Source organism: Alosa sapidissima, chromosome 17 (assembly GCF_018492685.1).
Source record: "Alosa sapidissima isolate fAloSap1 chromosome 17, fAloSap1.pri, whole genome shotgun sequence".
Classification (NCBI taxonomy): Eukaryota; Metazoa; Chordata; class Actinopteri; order Clupeiformes; family Clupeidae; genus Alosa; species Alosa sapidissima.
Window position 1 is genome coordinate 5028712 of NC_055973.1, and position 19375 is coordinate 5048086.

The following is a 19375-nucleotide window of genomic DNA, read 5'->3' on the forward strand; positions in this document are numbered from 1 at the left end:
CTCACTCTGTCTCTCACTCACGCACTCACTCTTCCTCTCCTCTGATGAGGCTGCTACAGTTGGCTAGCCCCCAATTACTAGGGCCAAACTATTTAAGCATCCACTGCAGATGTCATCAGGGATTGTTCCAGGCCTCTCTCCCTGTCCTCTCCCCACACTCTCTGAAGCCCCTCCGACGCCGTCACGTGTATTTTTATCCTCTTCCAACTCTCACAGTCCTAATTTCATACCATTAACCAAACTCTCACGAACAAGCCCGGCGTAGCTCTGTCCACAGACGTCTGACAAACCTCCCTGTTTATCCCCCCAAACCTCCCTCGGTAGACCCCTCCCCTTACCTTTCCCAGAATACCACACCAACCGAGGCGCGTTAAGTAGTCGGCGGCGCGTAGCGCAGAATGAGGTTAATAAAGCAATCGGGGCGAAGCCGACGCGTGGCACACACAGAGCCGTGGCGCTTGATTAAACACTGATGCTCTCTAATGAATGCGGGACAGGTCTCGTGGGCCCTTTATTGACTCGTAAACAACAGCGCCGACTCCTAAACGTGACTGCCAGGCCTAATTGTTTTTCGTTGCCCCCCCCACCACCACCAGCCCTTCTCTCTGTGGGGAGACGTCAGTGTTGGCAGGAGGAAACTGGTCAGGTGGACCAGTCATCTCACTCACACTACAAAACACAGTATTCCATCTCCCCATATTTCCTGCTTCCTTTTCCCTCTTGTGTTCTGTCTCGCTCACACACTCACACATACACACACACACACACCACACACACACACACACACACACTCACACACACGTATAAACTCATAGTCCTTGCTGAAATATGAAAAGATGTATGAACACATTTCGCAAGCCTGTTGATGGTGTCTGGACAATAGCGGTCTATATAAATTATCAACCTGATTCAAACAGTGTATTGTTATTAACCTACCTTGTAGTCTCCACTTTCTGTGCCTACAATAGCAATGAATGAAAGCATCACTGTGAGGCCAGTCAAGACGTGCTTCTCTCTAGCCTCCCTTCCTCTGTTTGCCTGTTTGCCATTTCCCTCTCTCAGGCTGCCCTGGCTGAACAAGCACTACTACACCAAGAAGACACTCATATTTATTTCTCTCCCTTTTTTCTCTCTTCCTCTCCCCACTGCAGGTGTTGTAGCGATCCTGGTCGTCTCAGTGGACCTGGTGTCCTCTGTCCAGGAGCCACAGCCCAGCCGGACCCCCCAGGGCCCTTCCTCCATGGACTTAGCGAGCAGCGCCCCCCTCCCTGTCCTGCCCCCAGAGCCCCCCGGCTGGCAGGAGGGCTCCAGCAGTGGGGAGTTGTCTGCCCATGGAGGGGGGGTCCGTCACGTCCAGCCCACTGCCTCCCACAGCACCCCGGGTCAGTCACACTCACAAGCCAATGCACTGGTGCCTGGCACGACATCTGCTAGTTCTGCTGTTGATGGTTCTGGCTTTGGCGTGACAAAGCAGAAGATCCAAGGCTCGCTTCAACGTTCTGATGCTGGAAACCAGGCCCATGAACCTTATGGAGAGACTCTAAATGAGGCTCAAAAAATGAAGGCCATTGCCAGTAATAATGACACAGGCGTCCATGTTGGATCAACGACAGCAAACCAGTTGCAAAGCAACACTTCTGGCAAGAAGGACCAGCAGGGTGGGCCGGGTTTGGTCCCTGGGGGGGAGCCGGTGAGCCTGGCAGAGTCTGAGTCGGGCTCCTCAGGATCTCCATCCTCAGGGACTGACCTGGCCGCTGGTGGACGTGGTGCCCCCGGCGTAGCATCCGCCTCTGCCATTCCTGTACCACCAGGGCCTTACAGGGGGAGAGGAGACAGCATGGGTTTTGAGCCGGAGGGTCTTCGGACGGGTCCACAGCCAAGACCGCCACAGGAGCCCAGTACAGAGGAGCCCACGGATCCTTCATCACTTTACTACACCACAGCGCTGAAGCCTTCCTCTCTTTTCTCCTCCTCCTCCTCCTCTGCTTTGTCTCTTGATCCTGCCACCGCAGATGGATTCCTCAGGGAGCGTGCCCAGACCATGCCCGGGTCAGGCCCACATCACACCATCACCCTGAGAGAGACGCATCCCCTGCCAAGAGAAGACCCCACAGATGCCCTGACACTAGAGTCAGGGCCTTCCACTGGCGCCACTGACACTTCCGCTACCACCAGTTTGCCCACAGGAGGGGTGACATCCAACACCACGACTTACTCCAACGCCACAGATCCAGCAGGCAACGGAACGGACGCCTCTGGGTCCTCTCAACCCTCTGCGGTCCCAACTGTTGGGGGGGAAACATTCCCCTCCACAAGCAACAGCACACACACAGCATCCGTCACCACAGACACCAACAGCACGGCAGGTGGGCCCTCTCCCGACATCCGCTCGCACGGCAAAGGCTCGGCCCCGACCGAGGCCCCCTCCACAGCCAGCGGCAACTTCCTCAACAGGCAGGTCCCCGCGGTGACAAACGGGCCCTGGGGCCCCGGCAACCAGTCGGGTCCTGCTCTGGACCCCTCGCACACGCAGGCCACCATCTGCCTGGGGAAGATGGACATTGTGTGGGTGGTGCTCGCCATCAGTGTGCCTGTGTCCTCCTGCTGTGAGTGTCTACAGCTTTAGCCTCTTGCTTAGTCACATAATATTGACCATACAGCCTCACTTAATAGTATGAGTTATGAAGTAAGTTTAGGCAAAAGACAGTATGCACAGGGACCACACTGTATCAGGACATATGTGCCATGCCATTGTAGTTTTGGTTAGGATCCAAATGCCTGCTATATCAGAAATCAGCCCCAGACCTCAGGTGGCACTGCAGTTTGTAGGAGATATTTTATGACCCTGCTTCCTGCCCTTGAAGCAGTCAGTAATCTTCCCATATGACCTTAAAATGCTGAGGCAGCTTTGAGACTTCCCTTCCCACTACATGTTGGTGCTTTAACAGCCATGCTGCTCTGTGGTGTATTTAAAAGACCAGAGCATCTGTCCCAATTATGGAAAGCCACAGGCACGTGTCATTCATCAGAACAACTGTTATGTTTACCTTGTCATCACAACTGGTGTGTCTGACATGAGTGTTCATCACTGTACATAGAACTGACTTGATTTCCCCATGCTTACTTTCATTTTTGTACTTACTTTTGGTTGTGCTACTATCCATTGGTGCTACTGCTACTGTATTATACAGATATAAGAGGAAAGCGCCAAGAACTGTGGTTGGAAAGGAACCAAATGCTATGCTAATCAACATAGCATCTCATTTCATGCTATATGCTAATCAATATAGCATCTCATGTCATGCTATATGTATTTTGCTATGTCCTTGCTGTTCACACATTAATCACGTCCCCCCCCCCCCCTCGATCTCTCTCCCTCTGTAGCTGTCCTCCTGACAGTGTGCTGCATGAGGAGGAAGAAGAAGTCAGCCAATCAGGAGAACAACCTGAGCTACTGGAACAACGCCATCACCATGGACTACTTCAACCGGCACGCTGTGGAGCTCCCGAGAGAGATACAGTCCCTGGAGACTGCAGAGGTACGAGGGTCAGTGGCCACACTGTAGCAAGGAATGGAATGCTGTGTCATGGAATGGGAACTGCCCATGAAGGTTTTAGCGGTGTTGAGGATGTGTGAGGATGAGTGTGTGTTTGAGGACAAATAATTGTCTGTGATTGCTGTACCACTATTCATCAGATGTCAATATCAAGATAAGATAATAAAATGTATATAAAGGCTTGGTGTTGTACAAACTGAAATTTAATTGAAACTCTCGTATAGAGTGTGACAAATTGTTCAGAAAAAAAGTTGAATGACAAAAGTACCACTTTGTTGCCAGCCGAGTCATTTTTGTTTGATAAATAGGGACTCACAGTGTAACAGCGTGTGTAAATCAGTTTGTTTTGGTGTACCACCCCCACAATACACACCTCTCATCTGAACATCATTCCCTGTTGCAAAAGTTACTCAGAATTGCCCTGCCCCCTGGTGGTCAAATGCGCAACTGCCACAGACTCACCTCAGCAGCTCTCACTTGATCCAATATATTTAGAAATCTCTGCCACTTTATTTCTCCCATTTCAGCATGATTATTTATGTTCATCTTAATGTTTGCCAGCATCATTCCTCCCCTCTCACTCTCCCTGTTGTCGTTGTTCTCTCTCCATCCCTCCATCTCGTGTGGTGATGCAGAAAGAGGGTGATGCGGAGGGAGGATCATGTTTGGGCTGCTCCTGGTGACTAAAAGGTTTCCTGCCCCACCTTGGCTTTGTTTTCAGGTTACGTAGTGTTGTCCCCACTGCTTCCCCCCTTCCATATATGTGTGTCTGTTGTTCTTTACGCAGCTTTGTCGTCACCCCTCTCGCTGCACCGTGGTACTGTCCTCGCTCAGTGCTGAGTCATTCTCACTGCCCCCCATTCTATTCATTCTTAATGGTTCTGTCGAGATTTTCATTACTCTCTCTCTCTCTCTCTTTCTTTCTCTCTCTATATTAGCTCTCTTTTTCACCATCCTAACTGTTAAATCTCTGTGTTGCCATAGTAATATCCTTCTCACTTCTCATAAATCCTGGTTTAGCAACCCCTCCCAATCTTCCCAGTTGTAGCTATTGGTCCCTGAGGGTAGCCGCTCCCCTTTGAGGTCTATAGCGGGCTAGTTTTGCAGGCAGGGTGGGGAGTCGATCAGCGTTGACCTTTACCCGTCTGTGTGTTGCAGGAGCAGGAGACCTTCCTGCCGCCCAATGGAGACTACAGTGACAGTGGAGTGGTGTTGGTCAACCCCTTCTGCCAGGAGACACTCTTCATCCACAGAGACAAAGCCTCGGACATCTGAGAGACAGCAGGAGAATGAAGGCCATCAGCCATGTTGTGGCGTGATCAAAATAAGGAGTTGTGGGGTCTCAACTTGATTCCCTATCTGTGACTTTGCTTTTTTTTGTATGTGTTTAACCTCCCCTGTTCAAAGACTCCTCCTTTATATCCAAGAGAAAAAAACTAAGCGTACATGAAGTTTTAAGGATGAATGAACCACAAATACTATTTACTATGAGGGTGAGCCCACATATTTTTCTGATGTACATTTTCTACAGATGCTTAATTGTGATAAGGGTTTTTATGTCGTTTTTAAATAAAAGATGAGACTATGTGTGATTCTGTTCTATTTTCTGTGGCTTGGTGATGCAAGGAGATCTGCTTGTAGAGTACTTGTAAAGATGTTTCTGTGACCTTACCCAAAACTCTTAAGAAATAAAGCCTGTTGAACTTGAATTATGTCAATGAGGGGATACTGAACGATAGGGCTTTGGCTTATTAGATGCGCCCTAAGTAAATGTAGGCTACAAAGATGAAATGGAAGTCACCTTGGTGTATTTATTCAAACAGACGATTAAGGATGTGCGACTGTAATGTGGATGGAGCAGTCTTGGCAAACAAAACAACATGTACACTACACCCTAAACCGTATGTTTCAAGGACTGGCAGACCCAAAACCAAACGCTTTGCATGTAACTTTCCTGTATCTTAAAAGTGACTCAGTATCTAGCAGTGACACATTTTGCCAGGACTAGCCCATCTGCTCTTTCAGATTTCACGTTCTATTCCTAAGTTTGAGTGAATCCCCTGGTCTGTGAGCCCAAACTCTAATGCTATTAGGTGGAGAGGCCCCTCATCTGTCACCAGCTAAGGGGTACCAGATGACGTATCCTAAGTCCTTCTGTCCCGCTGTGTCAAACAGTGTGCTCTTGTGTGTGCGTGTGTCTCTCCAGCCGCATGTGTCTTGTTTCAGGTGTCTGTGTATCTGTGTGAGCGTGTGTCAGCTGATTGAACACACCATCAGTATCGGTTTAGGAAAGCAAGTACATGCTACAGTTACAGCAAATAACTTAAGACTGTCATTGGCAGTATGTTTCAGCTGTATGCCGTGAATGTTTAAGAACAACTTCAAATGATGTGTTGTAAATGTTGGTGAAAATCATAGTTTTAAAAGCTGATTTGCCTCAAATTGTTCCCATGTAGCAAGAAGCATTTTCAATGGCAAAACTTTTGTTGATTTTAATTTTAAAAATGTTTTTTTTGTTGATTCATTTTGCAGTGCAGCTTAAAAGTCCCTAAATTATATTTTAGGCAATTTATTAAAGAAAATTAAGTGTATTTGCACATGTATGTACCTGTGTGCATGACAGTGTGCAAGTGTGTGTGTGTGTGTGTCTGTCTGTCTTTCTTCATGAATTGACAGGTCTCTATTGCCCAACTATGACGTTCATTTTTTTTTATGCGATGATGCATTAGGAATGCATTAAGAGTCTTCATAAAACATTCAAGTACTTAAAGCTTTGTTATCAAGATAATTATTTCTTATCACACATTCTGTTTGCTCAACATTTGCTGATTTAAACACTGCCTCAGTTATTGTTTGCCAGCGTGGTCTGTTCCTGATTTTATTTTATTTTATAGATATATTTTCAACTGTCTTTTATGTGTGATTCGTTAGACATGTGTTGGAGGTAAACAGCCAGGTTGATTGTATGCTGTGTCACCATGTATGGATGTTTTGCTGGAGTGGATTGCAAGGAAAGCAGCATCATATATAATTAGTCCAACATACCTTTATGTCCCTTGTTATGTATTGTAGCACACACTGTACTTTTTACTGCTGAGCAATAAAAAAGGAAAAATCTTTGTGAGCCTTATGTGATCTGTTTTGTGTGAGACAGGTAGAAGATGTTTGTGGTTTTCACACTACACTTTAGTTGTTTCGGGTAAGAGATACTTTCCCTTCCCTACTTTGCCTATTACGTCTGAGTTTTACTCTAAACTGTTGCTCTACAAGTATTTTTTTTTGATGTCATGAGCAGGTTCGGGCTACTAGCCTGCATAACACTTTCTTTTGTTATATAGTTGTCTTCTAGAATCTTCTGCTTCTCTCTGCTGAATGTGGCTGTATTGTTCCATTGACATGGGTGGCAGGGGTGGTCTGTCACTGGTCCCACTTACTCACAAGAAAAGGTTGAGTTGTGATGGTTTGTAGCTAGGCTACTTGATAAATCATGCAGTTTAACAGCAGATGTATAACTTCCCTGTGAATGGATGTATAATGCGTATTTCTTAATGGTCCTGTTGTAGGCCTAATATGCCACTCCAAGTTGAAGGGTTTCCTTGCTACAGAGAAACTCTTCGCATGATCCTGCTTGATGTTGTCTTGTCCATTTTAATTCCATTTTGTTGCTCATAACAATATGTGCCTAAAATGCAACTTCTACAGGCTTGATATAATGAAGATTTGATAATGAAGATGAAGGTACACACGCTATCAGACTTGACGCCCACAAAAGCCGAAAAATGATTTAGTTGTTTGCCTTTTCATGAATTAACAATTGAATGTAATTCAAGGAATTAGTGCAAGCAAAGAAAGACAAAAATGAAAAGGTGAAATGTCAATTGAGAAGTGAGAAAAAGTGTGAAAGAGAAAAGTGAGAAATCCAGTTGAATGGAGACAGACAGAGAAATAACATTTTGTAGGCTAGCCTACTATAGAAACATTATATAATTGGGAACATATATTGTTCTAGCTATAAAAATGGCAGAATCGTCCAGTGCATGATATTTCCAGAAAGAGATAGGCTACACTCTTCACGATGATGGCACTAAGTTGTTAACAGACATTCACTAAGATATAAAACCCAGCAGTAGCCTAATATATCTAAAATAACACCTATTTGAAGTACCATTCATGATATGTTGTCAAATATTGAAGTTGTGGAAAGTTTACATCGCTTAACCTAGCCTATGTTTTCATCATCCCCCATGCCTGTTTCATTCGTCTGGCCAGGAAGGAAGAATGAAACAAATCGCACGTTCGACTTTTGCTGAAATAACTCCTGAACGGTTTTGTTCAGAGCTGAAAAATGCAACTGTATTTGACAGAGGATAGATGTAGTGCTATAGTGACAAAATATAAGCTTTCAGTGTATGTCTTTAGGCTAAATTACATTGAATTAAAAAGTCTTTCATTCGCCCCGGTTCCCCCCTAACACCTGTGTTTGCCCTACTATTTTTTATGTCAAAATGGCTGCTGTGAAAAAAGTCTATTGAGAAAGAGCAGTTATTAAATATGCAAGGGCTTTTATTTTTAAAAATACATGGAGAGAGACACAGAGAAAAATTCTGCAGTCAGTTAGTTAGAGCACAGACTTAATTGCCTTTTATGATGGCACAATGACCAATGTTAAATCTGTGGTAGAAATGTAGGCCTATTAGTTTTTCTTTCTTTCAATATCTCAAAAAGTAAATGAAAGACACAGGCAAAAAAAAAATTGAAAATCTATGTGTCAAAATTTGAACCAAGTTCCTATTACGTGGTTCAAGTCAAACTATACCCTGGAAGAGTAATAATAAGAAGTAGAAAAAGCCACCGGATTACATTGCTTTGCATGCACTGTAATAATTTGAATATCATCGTGAAGAGATCTTTTTGTAAAGTAGGTCCAACTCCGAGGACTGGCAATGCAACAATCAGTTCATTGCCTAAAACAAATCTGTGATGAAAGATTTTAGGGGAAAAGTCTAGCCTACCTACATTGGTTAACAAATGCCCATAGATATATATACTGTCAGTATATAGCTATGTCAAGTTGATGCAGAGCCCGTCTCTCTGGTTGATGTTCATGTTGACCAGTGAGTAATCTTATCCGGGGTAGCACAGAAGGTAGCATTAACTTCCGGTGTAATCATTCTGTGTCAAACAGCGCCTTGTCATACAGTTAGCTTCAGAGAATCTGGTTAGCTTGCTCGTGGCAGGCAGCCTCTTGACAAGCGGTAGTCAGTGAGCTAGCAAGCTAACTGCTATGGTTTGCTGAACACGTGAGACTGCAGAGTAACGTTAGAGTGGTGAAATACTTCCATCGAAGCTGAGGTTTTCACTGTCATCTCAGGCCACATTCTTGATAGAGTTTTTAAAGTAAGATTAGGTGTTACTTAATCACAAAAATGGCGGATGTGGCAACGACTGGTTCGGAGAAGAGTCTGGATGATTTCTTTGCCAAGCGGGATAAAAAGAAGAAGAAAGAAAAGGGCAAAGGGAAGGAGTCAGGAGCTGGGCCAGCACCGGCCTCGGCTTCGGCTTCGGCCTTGTCCTCGGCCTCGGCCTTGGTGAAAAAGCCGAAGAAGGAAAAGGAGAAGTCCACGAAAAATGAAAATCAAGACGCCCAAATAGAAAAGGTATGCAAGTCTTTTTGGTAGTTGTAACGAAGTATCTGACGTTAGTTTTGATCTCACCAGCTTTCTTTTATGACAAGATGGGATAATGTTGAATAACCGGGAAACTTACAGTGAATTTATTAGCTGGATGAATAGCTAGTTAGCCATCATGTCAATGATGAGGGTTGTGCGAACTTTGCAAGTTAACCGCTACGTAAGTTAATAGGCTGTTCCTTTCGAGTATATCAATACTAATGCTAATAGTTATTAGACAACAAATAGTATGGAGTCGGTTTAGCTTCGTCGGTCGATGTCACGGTGGTTGTAGCTAAGCTGAAGCTTGTTCGCGTGTTTGTGAGCCAGCTAGCTAGCCAGCTAGGCACACGCACTAACGGTGCTTCTGCTAACGTTAGATCTAGTTTCTTACGATAACGTGAACATTTACGTCAGTCCCCGGCATATAGTTGATTTAGTGTTATTACAGCTGTCAGCTGGCTTGATGGATACGGCGGTAAAAGCTACCCTAGTCACTAACCTGGTCAAGGAAATAAGATGTCGTGATTTGCTTCTACGTAGAATATTCACCCTATTAAAGTGGAAAAGTATTTGGTGCTAGTGATGTCAGTGAGCTAACATTAGCTAGAACTAGCTAGCTGGCTAACTAACGTTAACTGACTTCTCTGCCACCTCGTCATCCTTTCCAGTTCTGTCATGCTTAGCTGTAGCCTAGATTATTTTGGCTGACTAAATAGCTGACTATTCTAGTTCACAAAATAACTAAACTCGATTAATAGTTGTCAAAAGTGATGAATAAAAACGGAGAGGTGAATTGTTGCGATATATAATTGCCATAGGCCACTACCTGCAGACCATTCACGAATGTCAGACAGCTGTTAACAGGGGCCATCTTATTGCTGATATTCTGTGTAACCATATGCTAATAGTTAATAATGAACAATGAGACCAACGTTGGAAATGTTGTTATATTCACATATGGCTTTTCGGCTGTACGTAGATTAAATATCCATTGAAATAGTCGAGATAGAGTTAAATTAGCTAGCACCATTGTAAACCGGAGGTGAGCAATTTCGTAAGTCGTGACACCACCACCCATGAAATCGCTTTAGGTTAAACTACCCTTAAACTAGGTGGTAAGTCACCGGTGCATAATCATGTCCCCTTGTTATATTTGTGTGCACTCTTTATAGGTATTTGGGGTGGTGAATTAATGTTTTGTCATTGGTGCATTTAGCTATACAGAAACTTTTCCAATTGTTTCAAAATGTGTGCCGTTCCACCTCAAAAAAGAGAATCGAATCAAGGGGAAAAGGCCACATTTACCAGATAATCTGTCATATTATATCTCAAAATTCGCGTGAGTCTGTCCACTTCGTCTGTGTGTAGGTGAGTGGATGTCCAGTGGAGATCAGTGAGAAGTCTTCTGTTGTACTTGAAGTAGCATTTTTGAAGCACAGATTATCTGGAATAAGAGCACTACAATTGTCTTCAATACAACTCACCCCTCTCAAACAAACATATCTCAATATGAGTGCCGACCTGTCTTTGTTTTTTTAGACATTAGAGACATTATTGTGAGCTGAGTAAGAACAAACTATAGCCTTTTTTTTTTTTGTTTCTGCTCCCTTCATCATAAATTCAGCCAGGCACTTTTTTTATCCTCAGGAAGAGCCAAACACCCCCCCCCCCCCTCCTCCTTTTCCCCCTCTGTCAATTAAGCTAATGAACACTGACCCCTGGGAACAGAATGTCCTGGCGTCTCCTTGCAAACCTGTTACGTGTGAGTCAGTCAGCCCCTCACATCTGGGCTCTGAGTGCAGGCTGGCTCAGTTGGTTGCAGTAGCAGAGAGTTCCTGAACAGCCTCGTTGGCACAGCAGTACCATGTGCTTTACCCAGATGGCTTTGTCTTCACCCGTAGGCTATGCACCTCTCCCAAGGTGCTTTTGTTTGGGAGTGTTTCCACTTTTGCATTTCATTAAAGAGCAGTGGTCGTAGTGCTACCGTCACCATTGGAGCAAGGATGGAGGATGGAGTCCAGTCTGGGCAGGCAGTGGATGTGTTTGGGGGTGTCGCAAACTGAGGTGGCCTTTTGCCTGACATTTGGCTCTGTTTGCTCTCAGGAGGATGAGGAATGGAAGGAGTTTGAGCAGAAGGAAGTAGACTACTCTGGCCTCAGGCTGCAGGCCCTCCAGTTCAGGTAAGTGAAAAATGACTGCACATTTACACACCGCAGAGAGTCTTCCAGAGTCTTCCATCATCCAGCACAGCGTTCCTGAGGTGGCATCATGGGCTGTGTTCAGGCTGGCAGAGTCATGCCAGGATGAACTCAGGAGAGTGACTGACCACTCAGTAGTAAAAACACTTTAAGCGTAGGATGGGCATTGGAATGTCGCCAGCAGGGTATCATCCAGCATGTGAAAGATGCCGTCATGGGGCATGTGGCGGATGCCATGCTGCAAGGGTGTGTTCAGGATGGCACTGTGGGGGTATGCTCATGCCAGGGTGAATGGAAGATGACATTCAGGTGCCCAGGACAGCACAGATTAACAAAAAAACTTTATCTTTATAAAGTTTATCTGCTTTATCTGTCTATCCATTTAAACTTTGAACTCATAAAGAGCGGTATACATTCTGCCAAGCTATAATGACCCTATTGTGCAACCACAAAGAAGTGTATGGTCTTTGTTAAAAGCACGCGAGGGGCCAACTGAAACACAAACGTAGAGATTAGGGTAGTCAGCATTACTTGTTTGACTTGAATTGGATTGACCGAGGTCGTAGAGCACTGTACTCTGCTAAAGTCAAGGTCTTCTGGAGGTACACACACATTACAACATAAACACTTAAGTTAAGGGTTGTTTTCCGCTTTAAATGTTTTGTTCCAGACTTTTCTCTCATTCTCTTTTACACACACACATACACAAGCTCTAATATCACCATCTCTTTTTTCTACCCCAGTGATGAGAGAGAGGAGGAGGAGTATGAGAAAGAGGAGGTGGGTGAGGATGGGGAGATCATCCTGGTGAGTGGAGACAAGATGTCTGGACCCTGGAACAAGTCAGGTGGTGGTCCCCCTCCTCCAGCTGCTCCTGTCGGTAAGAACAACATGCAGTATCTATCTCTCTCAAATTTAAATTCAAAGAGTGTCATTGGCTTGACTGTAAAGTTACAATATTACCAAAGCAATATGATGCGCATATAACATCACATAAAAAAAAAAAAGAGTCAAAGAGAAGAGTGAAAAAATCTGTCAAAGAGAAGGGTTTTCAGTCATTTGGAGTCCTACTTATCATGATTCAGTGTGAAGGCATCTGGTGTTCCAATACTTCCGGTACTAGAATTTAACTTAAATTCAGATTTTTGGTAAAGCGCACTGAAAATGCAATGGATCGGCCTTTGTGTTTAAGGAATCCATTGCCAATGCTGCTTCAGCACATTGTGCAGAGTTTAAAATATTCAGGCATTCTCCACTGGATCTCTGGTGTGGGGTGTATGGCTGTGAGGAAAAAGTCAATACACTTGGGAACTTGTAGATGCGTCACCTACCAATGACATGAGAGGAACGCAGCCCTCGCTCTCAACCTAGCTAATGGTACTGGCCAATCAGAGGCATAACAGGGCGGGTCTTGGCAATTAGGGCTGCACGATTTGGGAAAAATATGCAATTGCGATTTTTCTGACGGGTATTATGATTGCGATGCGATACTCTCTGATTGACATCCTATGTAGCACAGCCAACATGCTATGCATATGTCATGCTAGTATTGTCAGCTCTATGGAGAGTAGATTTATGAAACCTAGGTGACATGGCGTGGGCTGTGCATTGTTCTGATATCCCTTTATTCCAACATCGTAGTAGTTCCAAAACACCATCGTCCTGTTTGTCCGATCATACAGTAGGCCTATAGGCAAGCCTCTTACTTGCTACCTTCTACCTCTTCTACCTACCTCATTTCGTTTCAGGCATATAGGCTAGCTAATGATTTGTTTCTCTGTAGGCCAGGCTATAGTTTGACTGACTTCATGCCCACATGTAAGTAGTCTATAGGCTACTTGTTGCTTTTATTTGCCATCAAAAATAAGGCCCGTTATTAACCTACTGATTAGAGCTGCAGCTATCGATTCTTTTTGGAATTACGTATTCTAGTGATTATTTCATTGATTAATCGAGTAATGGATTAAAAAAATATTTTGCGTTAAGTGTAATTTATTAATATGCACAACAAATGTCATGCTGTAAACTAGCCCTAATCACTTCAAAGTAAATGAATATATCTGTTTTATGTAGATTTGTAGCCTGGAAATCCAGACGCAAATCACTGTACGCAATTGGATAACATGATATCGACTTACGACTTTAGGCTACAGCCGCTACAAATACCATATGTTCTAACTAGCTAATACATTAAATCAGCTATAATCAATGTTTACGTTCCTCGTGTCGGCTACGCTTGGTGAGCTGATGTTAACAACTGGCTCAAATGTTGAATCATTGTTGACATGCTCATGCCAGTTCTGCTTTGCAGTGGACCTATTGCACCTTGTTTTCTTTTCTAAGTTTGAAAATTATCCCAACTTTGGACATTCTCTGTCTTTTACGGTGGTGTGTGCGTCAGTAGTAACAGTCTGTGTGAAACAATAACCCCTGAGCTGAGCAGGCCACATAACGCAAGTAATAGGAATTAAATGAAGCTTTGAGGCAGAGAGTTTTCCTCGATTATTTTTTGTAATTGAATTATTCGAGTTACTTGAGTAATCGTTTCAGTCCTACTACTGATTTTATTTGGTGAAAATCGTGGCGTATGGGCAAGTTCATTGTCCACACTCATCTGTCATTTTTAACAATTCAACCTTATTTACCACATATGGGGAAAGTCACGAATGTTTGGCCGTATTTAAGGTAGCCTATATGACGGGATTCATTTATGGTTGTCTATTATAGCTACTGCCAGCTGTGTTTGGCAAATATAGGTGAGGCCCAAAAAAATGGGCAAAAAACTTTTGTCTCTGTTATAACTTGAAGAAGAATATTATCTTAATGAAAAAAACACAAATGACTGAGGAGAGCACTTTATAATGAGGTAGTTCAAATTAAGTTGCAGCGCCTTGGGTGCGTAATATAGGAACATTCCCTACAATTATTTTTACACAATTGTCCTCCAGAGCTCAAAGCTCCATCAATCAGCATCAACGAAGTTAATCAAGCACTTAAATGTAACTTTAGTTCCAAATGAGAACCTTTCAAAAAAAAAGTCTGGCTATGTGAGTGGAGAATGCGATAGAGAGTGTGGGATGAATTTAAAACAAAGTTCACTGTGCTTTCTGTAATAAACATGCTTTTTCAATAACACCATGGCTTTATTTCTTAATTCAGAGCTAAAAGCAGTCAGTCAGCCTTTGCATATAGAAATACAAATTTAAACAAGTGGCCAGGTTAAAGGTAGCCCAAAACAGGTCAGACTGAACGCCGAGGCTAAAGCCTATATAAGCTTATGGAAGCTTGTTTTAACAGGCTTTTATCAACAATATTGACAGGAAACCAACCTATGATAAATAGTGGAGTAAAATAATGCGACTGTGTTGTTTCCATTTTCTCTACATTGTTAATCAATTGTTGCCCATTTTATTATCCCCCATACTGCATAGCCTAGACTTAACTGCATTCTCGTCATGAGTTGGACCTTAAGTTGGTCATAAAGCAGCTGTCCGCACACTCCATAGGCTTACAACAACGTTAACGGGAGCAACAGTCCCTTATCAAAAAAGAACTATAGAAATTGTATAGTATTTTGTATTATATTATTATAGTACTGTACTCTACTACAGAAATGTTATGGTATTACTTAAATAAGGCGTTACAGCAAACAGTCATCACTGACTGACTTTCTTGAATTTCCCCTGGGGATCAATAAAGTATCTATCTATCTATCTGTCTGTGTTTGTGATTTAAAAATATGCATGTGCACGAAGTGAATCTGATGGTGTATCTTTAAGGTGTGTGTGTGTGTGTTTGACCTTGCCTTTGTTGTCCTCCTGTAGAAGAAGAGCCGGAGGTGCCGGAGTCGAAACCAACAGGTGTGTACCGGCCCCCGGGAGCCCGTCTCACCACCACCAAGAAAGGGCCCTCACAGGGGCCCCCAGAGATCTTCAGTGACACCCAGTTCCCTTCACTGCAGTCCTCTGCCAAGCATGTGGAGACTCGCAAGTAAGACCCACAGACACAACACACGTCACATGCTATTTGTTGGCCTGTGGAGTAACTTGTATAGATGTGAAGCCAGACATTTGTTCACAAGCACAGATACACTTGGTTGTGTCTAGATTGCTAGCTTCCCTTCCACCTTATTCTGACATCAGTGTTTCCCACAGAATTGAATTCTATTTGTGGTGGTAGGTTTGCAGAATTAACTTGAATGCAACGGTTGTTAGCAAATTGGCGCAGCATGGTGATGATGCTAACCAGATTTAAGCACAATTTGGTACAGCCTGGACATTTTTGTGTGGTGGGCCGCCACAAATAAATCAATGTATGGTAAACGCTGGACATTATAAATATAAATGGCAGGGTGCCCGTCTCTGCTTCAAATTGGTTAATACTCTCAACTTGAAACCTCTAGTGGATTTTCTTCGAGCCTAAGTGCAGTAAACAAATGTAGTCCACATGAATATTAAAGAGGAAATCCGGTGTAAAATGGATTTTGGATATGCTTAGCATGATCACGAGTTTGAACGTTCGTTGGGGAGCAAAAAACGCTAATCTAATGCCTTGAGTCGTTTGCCGGTCAGCGCCATCTTGAAATGAAGTCACTACAGCACAGATCTTGTGTGTTTTTAACAGAAGTAATGTGTTTCAAGATGGCGCCGACCGGCAAACGACTCAAGGTATTGTCTGTATACAGTCCACGAACGTTCAAACTCGTTATCATGCTAAGCATATCTAAAATCCATTTTACACTGGATTACCCCTTTAATGCATTGGAATGAATATTCCCAAAGTCCTTTTAGGCACGTCCCTCCACTCGGCGGCCATATACCAACGTTTTATGGGCACTCATCGGGCACAGTCTTTGGGTCGAACTGCGCGTGCGCAAGGCTTCACGACACCAAACTTGCTCCAGCGGCGAGATCACAACACGTGATTGGCACGATGTCTTCACAACACACCATATGATTGGCTCAATGTATTCACATGTCGACGTTTTGCCGAGGAAGGAGTGGGATATGTTTAGACAACGGCCATATTGGCGTGACAAACTAGCCCCATGCATTTCTATGGAGTATTTTTTGAGTGCTGTGTCTCCACATTAGAAAGTCTCTGATATTCCTCACTGTTCCCTAGCATGATTGTATTTGTCTGTTCCAGGGACCGAGAGATGGAGAAAACCTTTGAGGTGGTGAAGCACAAGACCCGTGCGAGGGAGGACGGTTCAGTGGCCTCTATGCAGCAGCTGCAGCTAGACAACCAGTACGCCGTCCTGGGGGACAAGTAAACCCCCTCCACACAGCCCACCACACGCCCCTTCCCTGCCCAACCTCAAGTGGTCCCGGCAGACCCTCCCAGAGGAAAGCACTAATGCCAACTGTGTGAGTGTGTGTGCGTGCGTGCGTGTGTGTGTTTGGTCAGCCGCCCCCTGGAATCACAGAGGTGCCACCACCACCACCAACTTTCAGACTGAACTGTCTTTTCCATCTCTCACACACATGCGTGCACACACACACACACACACACAGATGCAGTACGGTCATCTACAAGTAAAATAAACATGCATTTGTAGCCCCTGGTACATCAGCCACACACACACACACACACACACACCATTTAAACATGCATACATTTATGAACCCATACACTCCCATACAAACCATACTCAAAAACCAACATAGACATGGTCAGCAAAAGCCCGGTCTTTATCAACTGCATTGACAAGGGCTGTGACAATAGGGAGTGACTGAACCTTTCCAAGGAAAGAAAGAAAAAAGAAAATCAAATGTATTTGACGGCGCACTCACACCTACATGAGTGACACCGGTGACAGTGGGGTTGAGTGACAGCTGTCAGGACGTATCACTCTAGTTCCGGCTCACATCAGCGGCTGTCGCACCCCGCAAACTTCAGTGAAGAGCGTACTCTAAAAAACTCAACAAGCGCAGTACTACACGAGAGAGGATGACCGTACGATTAAGGGGCTCTGTGATTGGGAAGAACTGCAGTTAAAATACAGTTATCAATGCTTTCACTCACTTTTTTGTTGTTGTTCGTTTGCTAAATCTGTTGAGCTCCTGGACCTAACCAGATATAGAGTGTGTGTGTGTGTGTGTGTGTGTGTGTGTTTTTTTTTTTTTGAGTGTATGATGTGAGAGGTAAGGTTTGGGGATTTGGGGAATGGGAGGAGAGGTTGGGGGAGGAGACTACCTCAGTTGTGTATCTGTGGTTACCATGTTGACCAGGCCTTTTGATTTTAAAGGACAGTTGGAGTTTGGGTGGGGGGTGGACAACATTCACCCACCCCATCCTCTGACCAGAGAAAAGGACCACCTGTCGCTTTATCACGAGAGTGAGCCTTTGTATCACCTCTCTTCGGCTCAAGGTCTTCATGTGGAAATACTATTTGAAGTGGCCTTACTGTGTACAAATCAGCAGAATGGGAAGTGGTGGAGGAATGGATGGCTCACAGAAAAAAAGGACAAAAGAAAAAAAAAGGAAAGAAAGAAAGAAAGAATGCTCATCAGCGTCCTCTGCAAAGACACTTTCTGCGCCCCCACCTTGCAGGCTGCCACTGGACTCTTGAGGCTTTTCCCACAAACCCTGAGCAGGAATGTAGAGCCGAGCTGTAGCGTGCCATCGAGAATCCCACCTAGACTGCCCTTGCCCCTTGCCCAACCCCTCCTCGACCCACCCTGGCCTACCCTCAGATCCCAGTCATACCACCTTCCTTCTGTCTCACTGGCCCCTTATCTCTGTTATCCTTTTTTTTTTAAAAAAAAAATGAAAATTGACGTAAGATTGACATAAAAAAAAAGAATCATAATTAAAGCTTGTCCTTTTCGTATCCCATATCATTCCTTAATTTGTTGACTGTTGTAAACTGCACAAATTTTTCTCAGTTTACTTTCTTTGCACTGTGTTATTCTTTTGCCTTCATAGTCCTCTGAATTGTCACAATGCAAGGGTTGTTTTCTGCTGACCTGCTGGGTCCCAAATAGCATTAGAGGAGACTGTCTGGTTTATTGAAACAATCTGCTGGCACCATGTCTATCCCACTATGCAGAACTAGCAGCTCTCTTTCTTTGAATGAGCAGAGGTGCCCTATCTGTCAAAGACAAGTTTGCTCCACACTCATGTCACAATATGTCAGTAGGAAATCCTCAAAGTTATACATGGTGGAAGCCATTATCCTAGTCTTTCAGATATCTGTGTGCTTTTGCTAAACCTCACTTGGAATTGCCATGAATAACTTGTCATTAACAATGCCAACTTAACGCATTATTTGAGGGCTTTTCAGCGTATGGTTTGCAAGGCACCTCCCCTGAGAGGACCCAGAGATTTGCCTGTGGTTAAAGTAAAGGCTTTTGTCTTTTCTAGCGCTTGTGTGGAATCGTGATGACCTGACAAAAAAAAAAGAAATGGCTCAACTGTTGTCTGCCGCATGGAATGCACATGGTTGGTCGTGGAGATGAAATACAAACGAGACTTTTCTGGCACTCCCAGCAGAGCCATTAGACTTGAAACGGTTCACCTCAGCCTTCAGACAACAGCGTTGATGTACATTTCCCTGAAACTGCCTTTCAGCATGTTACAAGTACACTGCTCTTTCTGTGAGTTCCTCCTTGATTGTGGTTACATTTTCAAATCAATTTATCAAATTCAAAGGGAGATTGATAGAAAATTATAAATGATACTGTGCTGCATACTAGGAGCTGCTGCGTTACTTCTGGACTATGGACTGCCATCTTTATGGGCAAATGCCTGTTTCATTAAGTACACTGTTCAGTAGTTGGTTAGATTTTGATAATATATATTTGAAGCAGGTTTCCAGTGCTTCTTTGCTTTGCTCTGCAGGAACCATGCACTTCCATTGTCTGAGATTATTTTCTTTCAGCTTTTAATAATTCAGTTATTCTCATTCAACAGAATTACCTAATAATTAAAAAAAAGATAGCAG

General features: G+C 43.9%; 2 protein-coding genes across 2 annotated transcripts in view; both read left to right on the top strand.

Moving 5' to 3' along the window:
* The window catches only part of tmem108 (transmembrane protein 108), a 43622-nt gene extending 36946 nt beyond the window's left edge, over positions 1-6676 (top strand). The window contains exons 3-5 of the mRNA XM_042068334.1: positions 1152-2606; positions 3385-3539; positions 4716-6676. Coding sequence (XP_041924268.1) covers positions 1152-2606; positions 3385-3539; positions 4716-4832 — 1727 coding nt within the window. The 3' untranslated portion in view covers positions 4833-6676. The remainder of the gene's footprint in view (positions 1-1151; positions 2607-3384; positions 3540-4715) is intronic.
* A 2006-nt stretch (positions 6677-8682) lies between these two features.
* Positions 8683-18188, top strand: cdv3 (carnitine deficiency-associated gene expressed in ventricle 3). Its single transcript, XM_042068336.1, has 5 exons — positions 8683-9214; positions 11333-11409; positions 12171-12307; positions 15252-15417; positions 16576-18188. Exons 1-5 carry the CDS (start codon positions 8984-8986, stop codon positions 16700-16702), a joined length of 738 nt encoding a protein of 245 aa, XP_041924270.1. The 5' UTR covers positions 8683-8983; the 3' UTR covers positions 16703-18188.
* The last annotated feature ends 1187 nt before the right edge of the window (positions 18189-19375 follow it).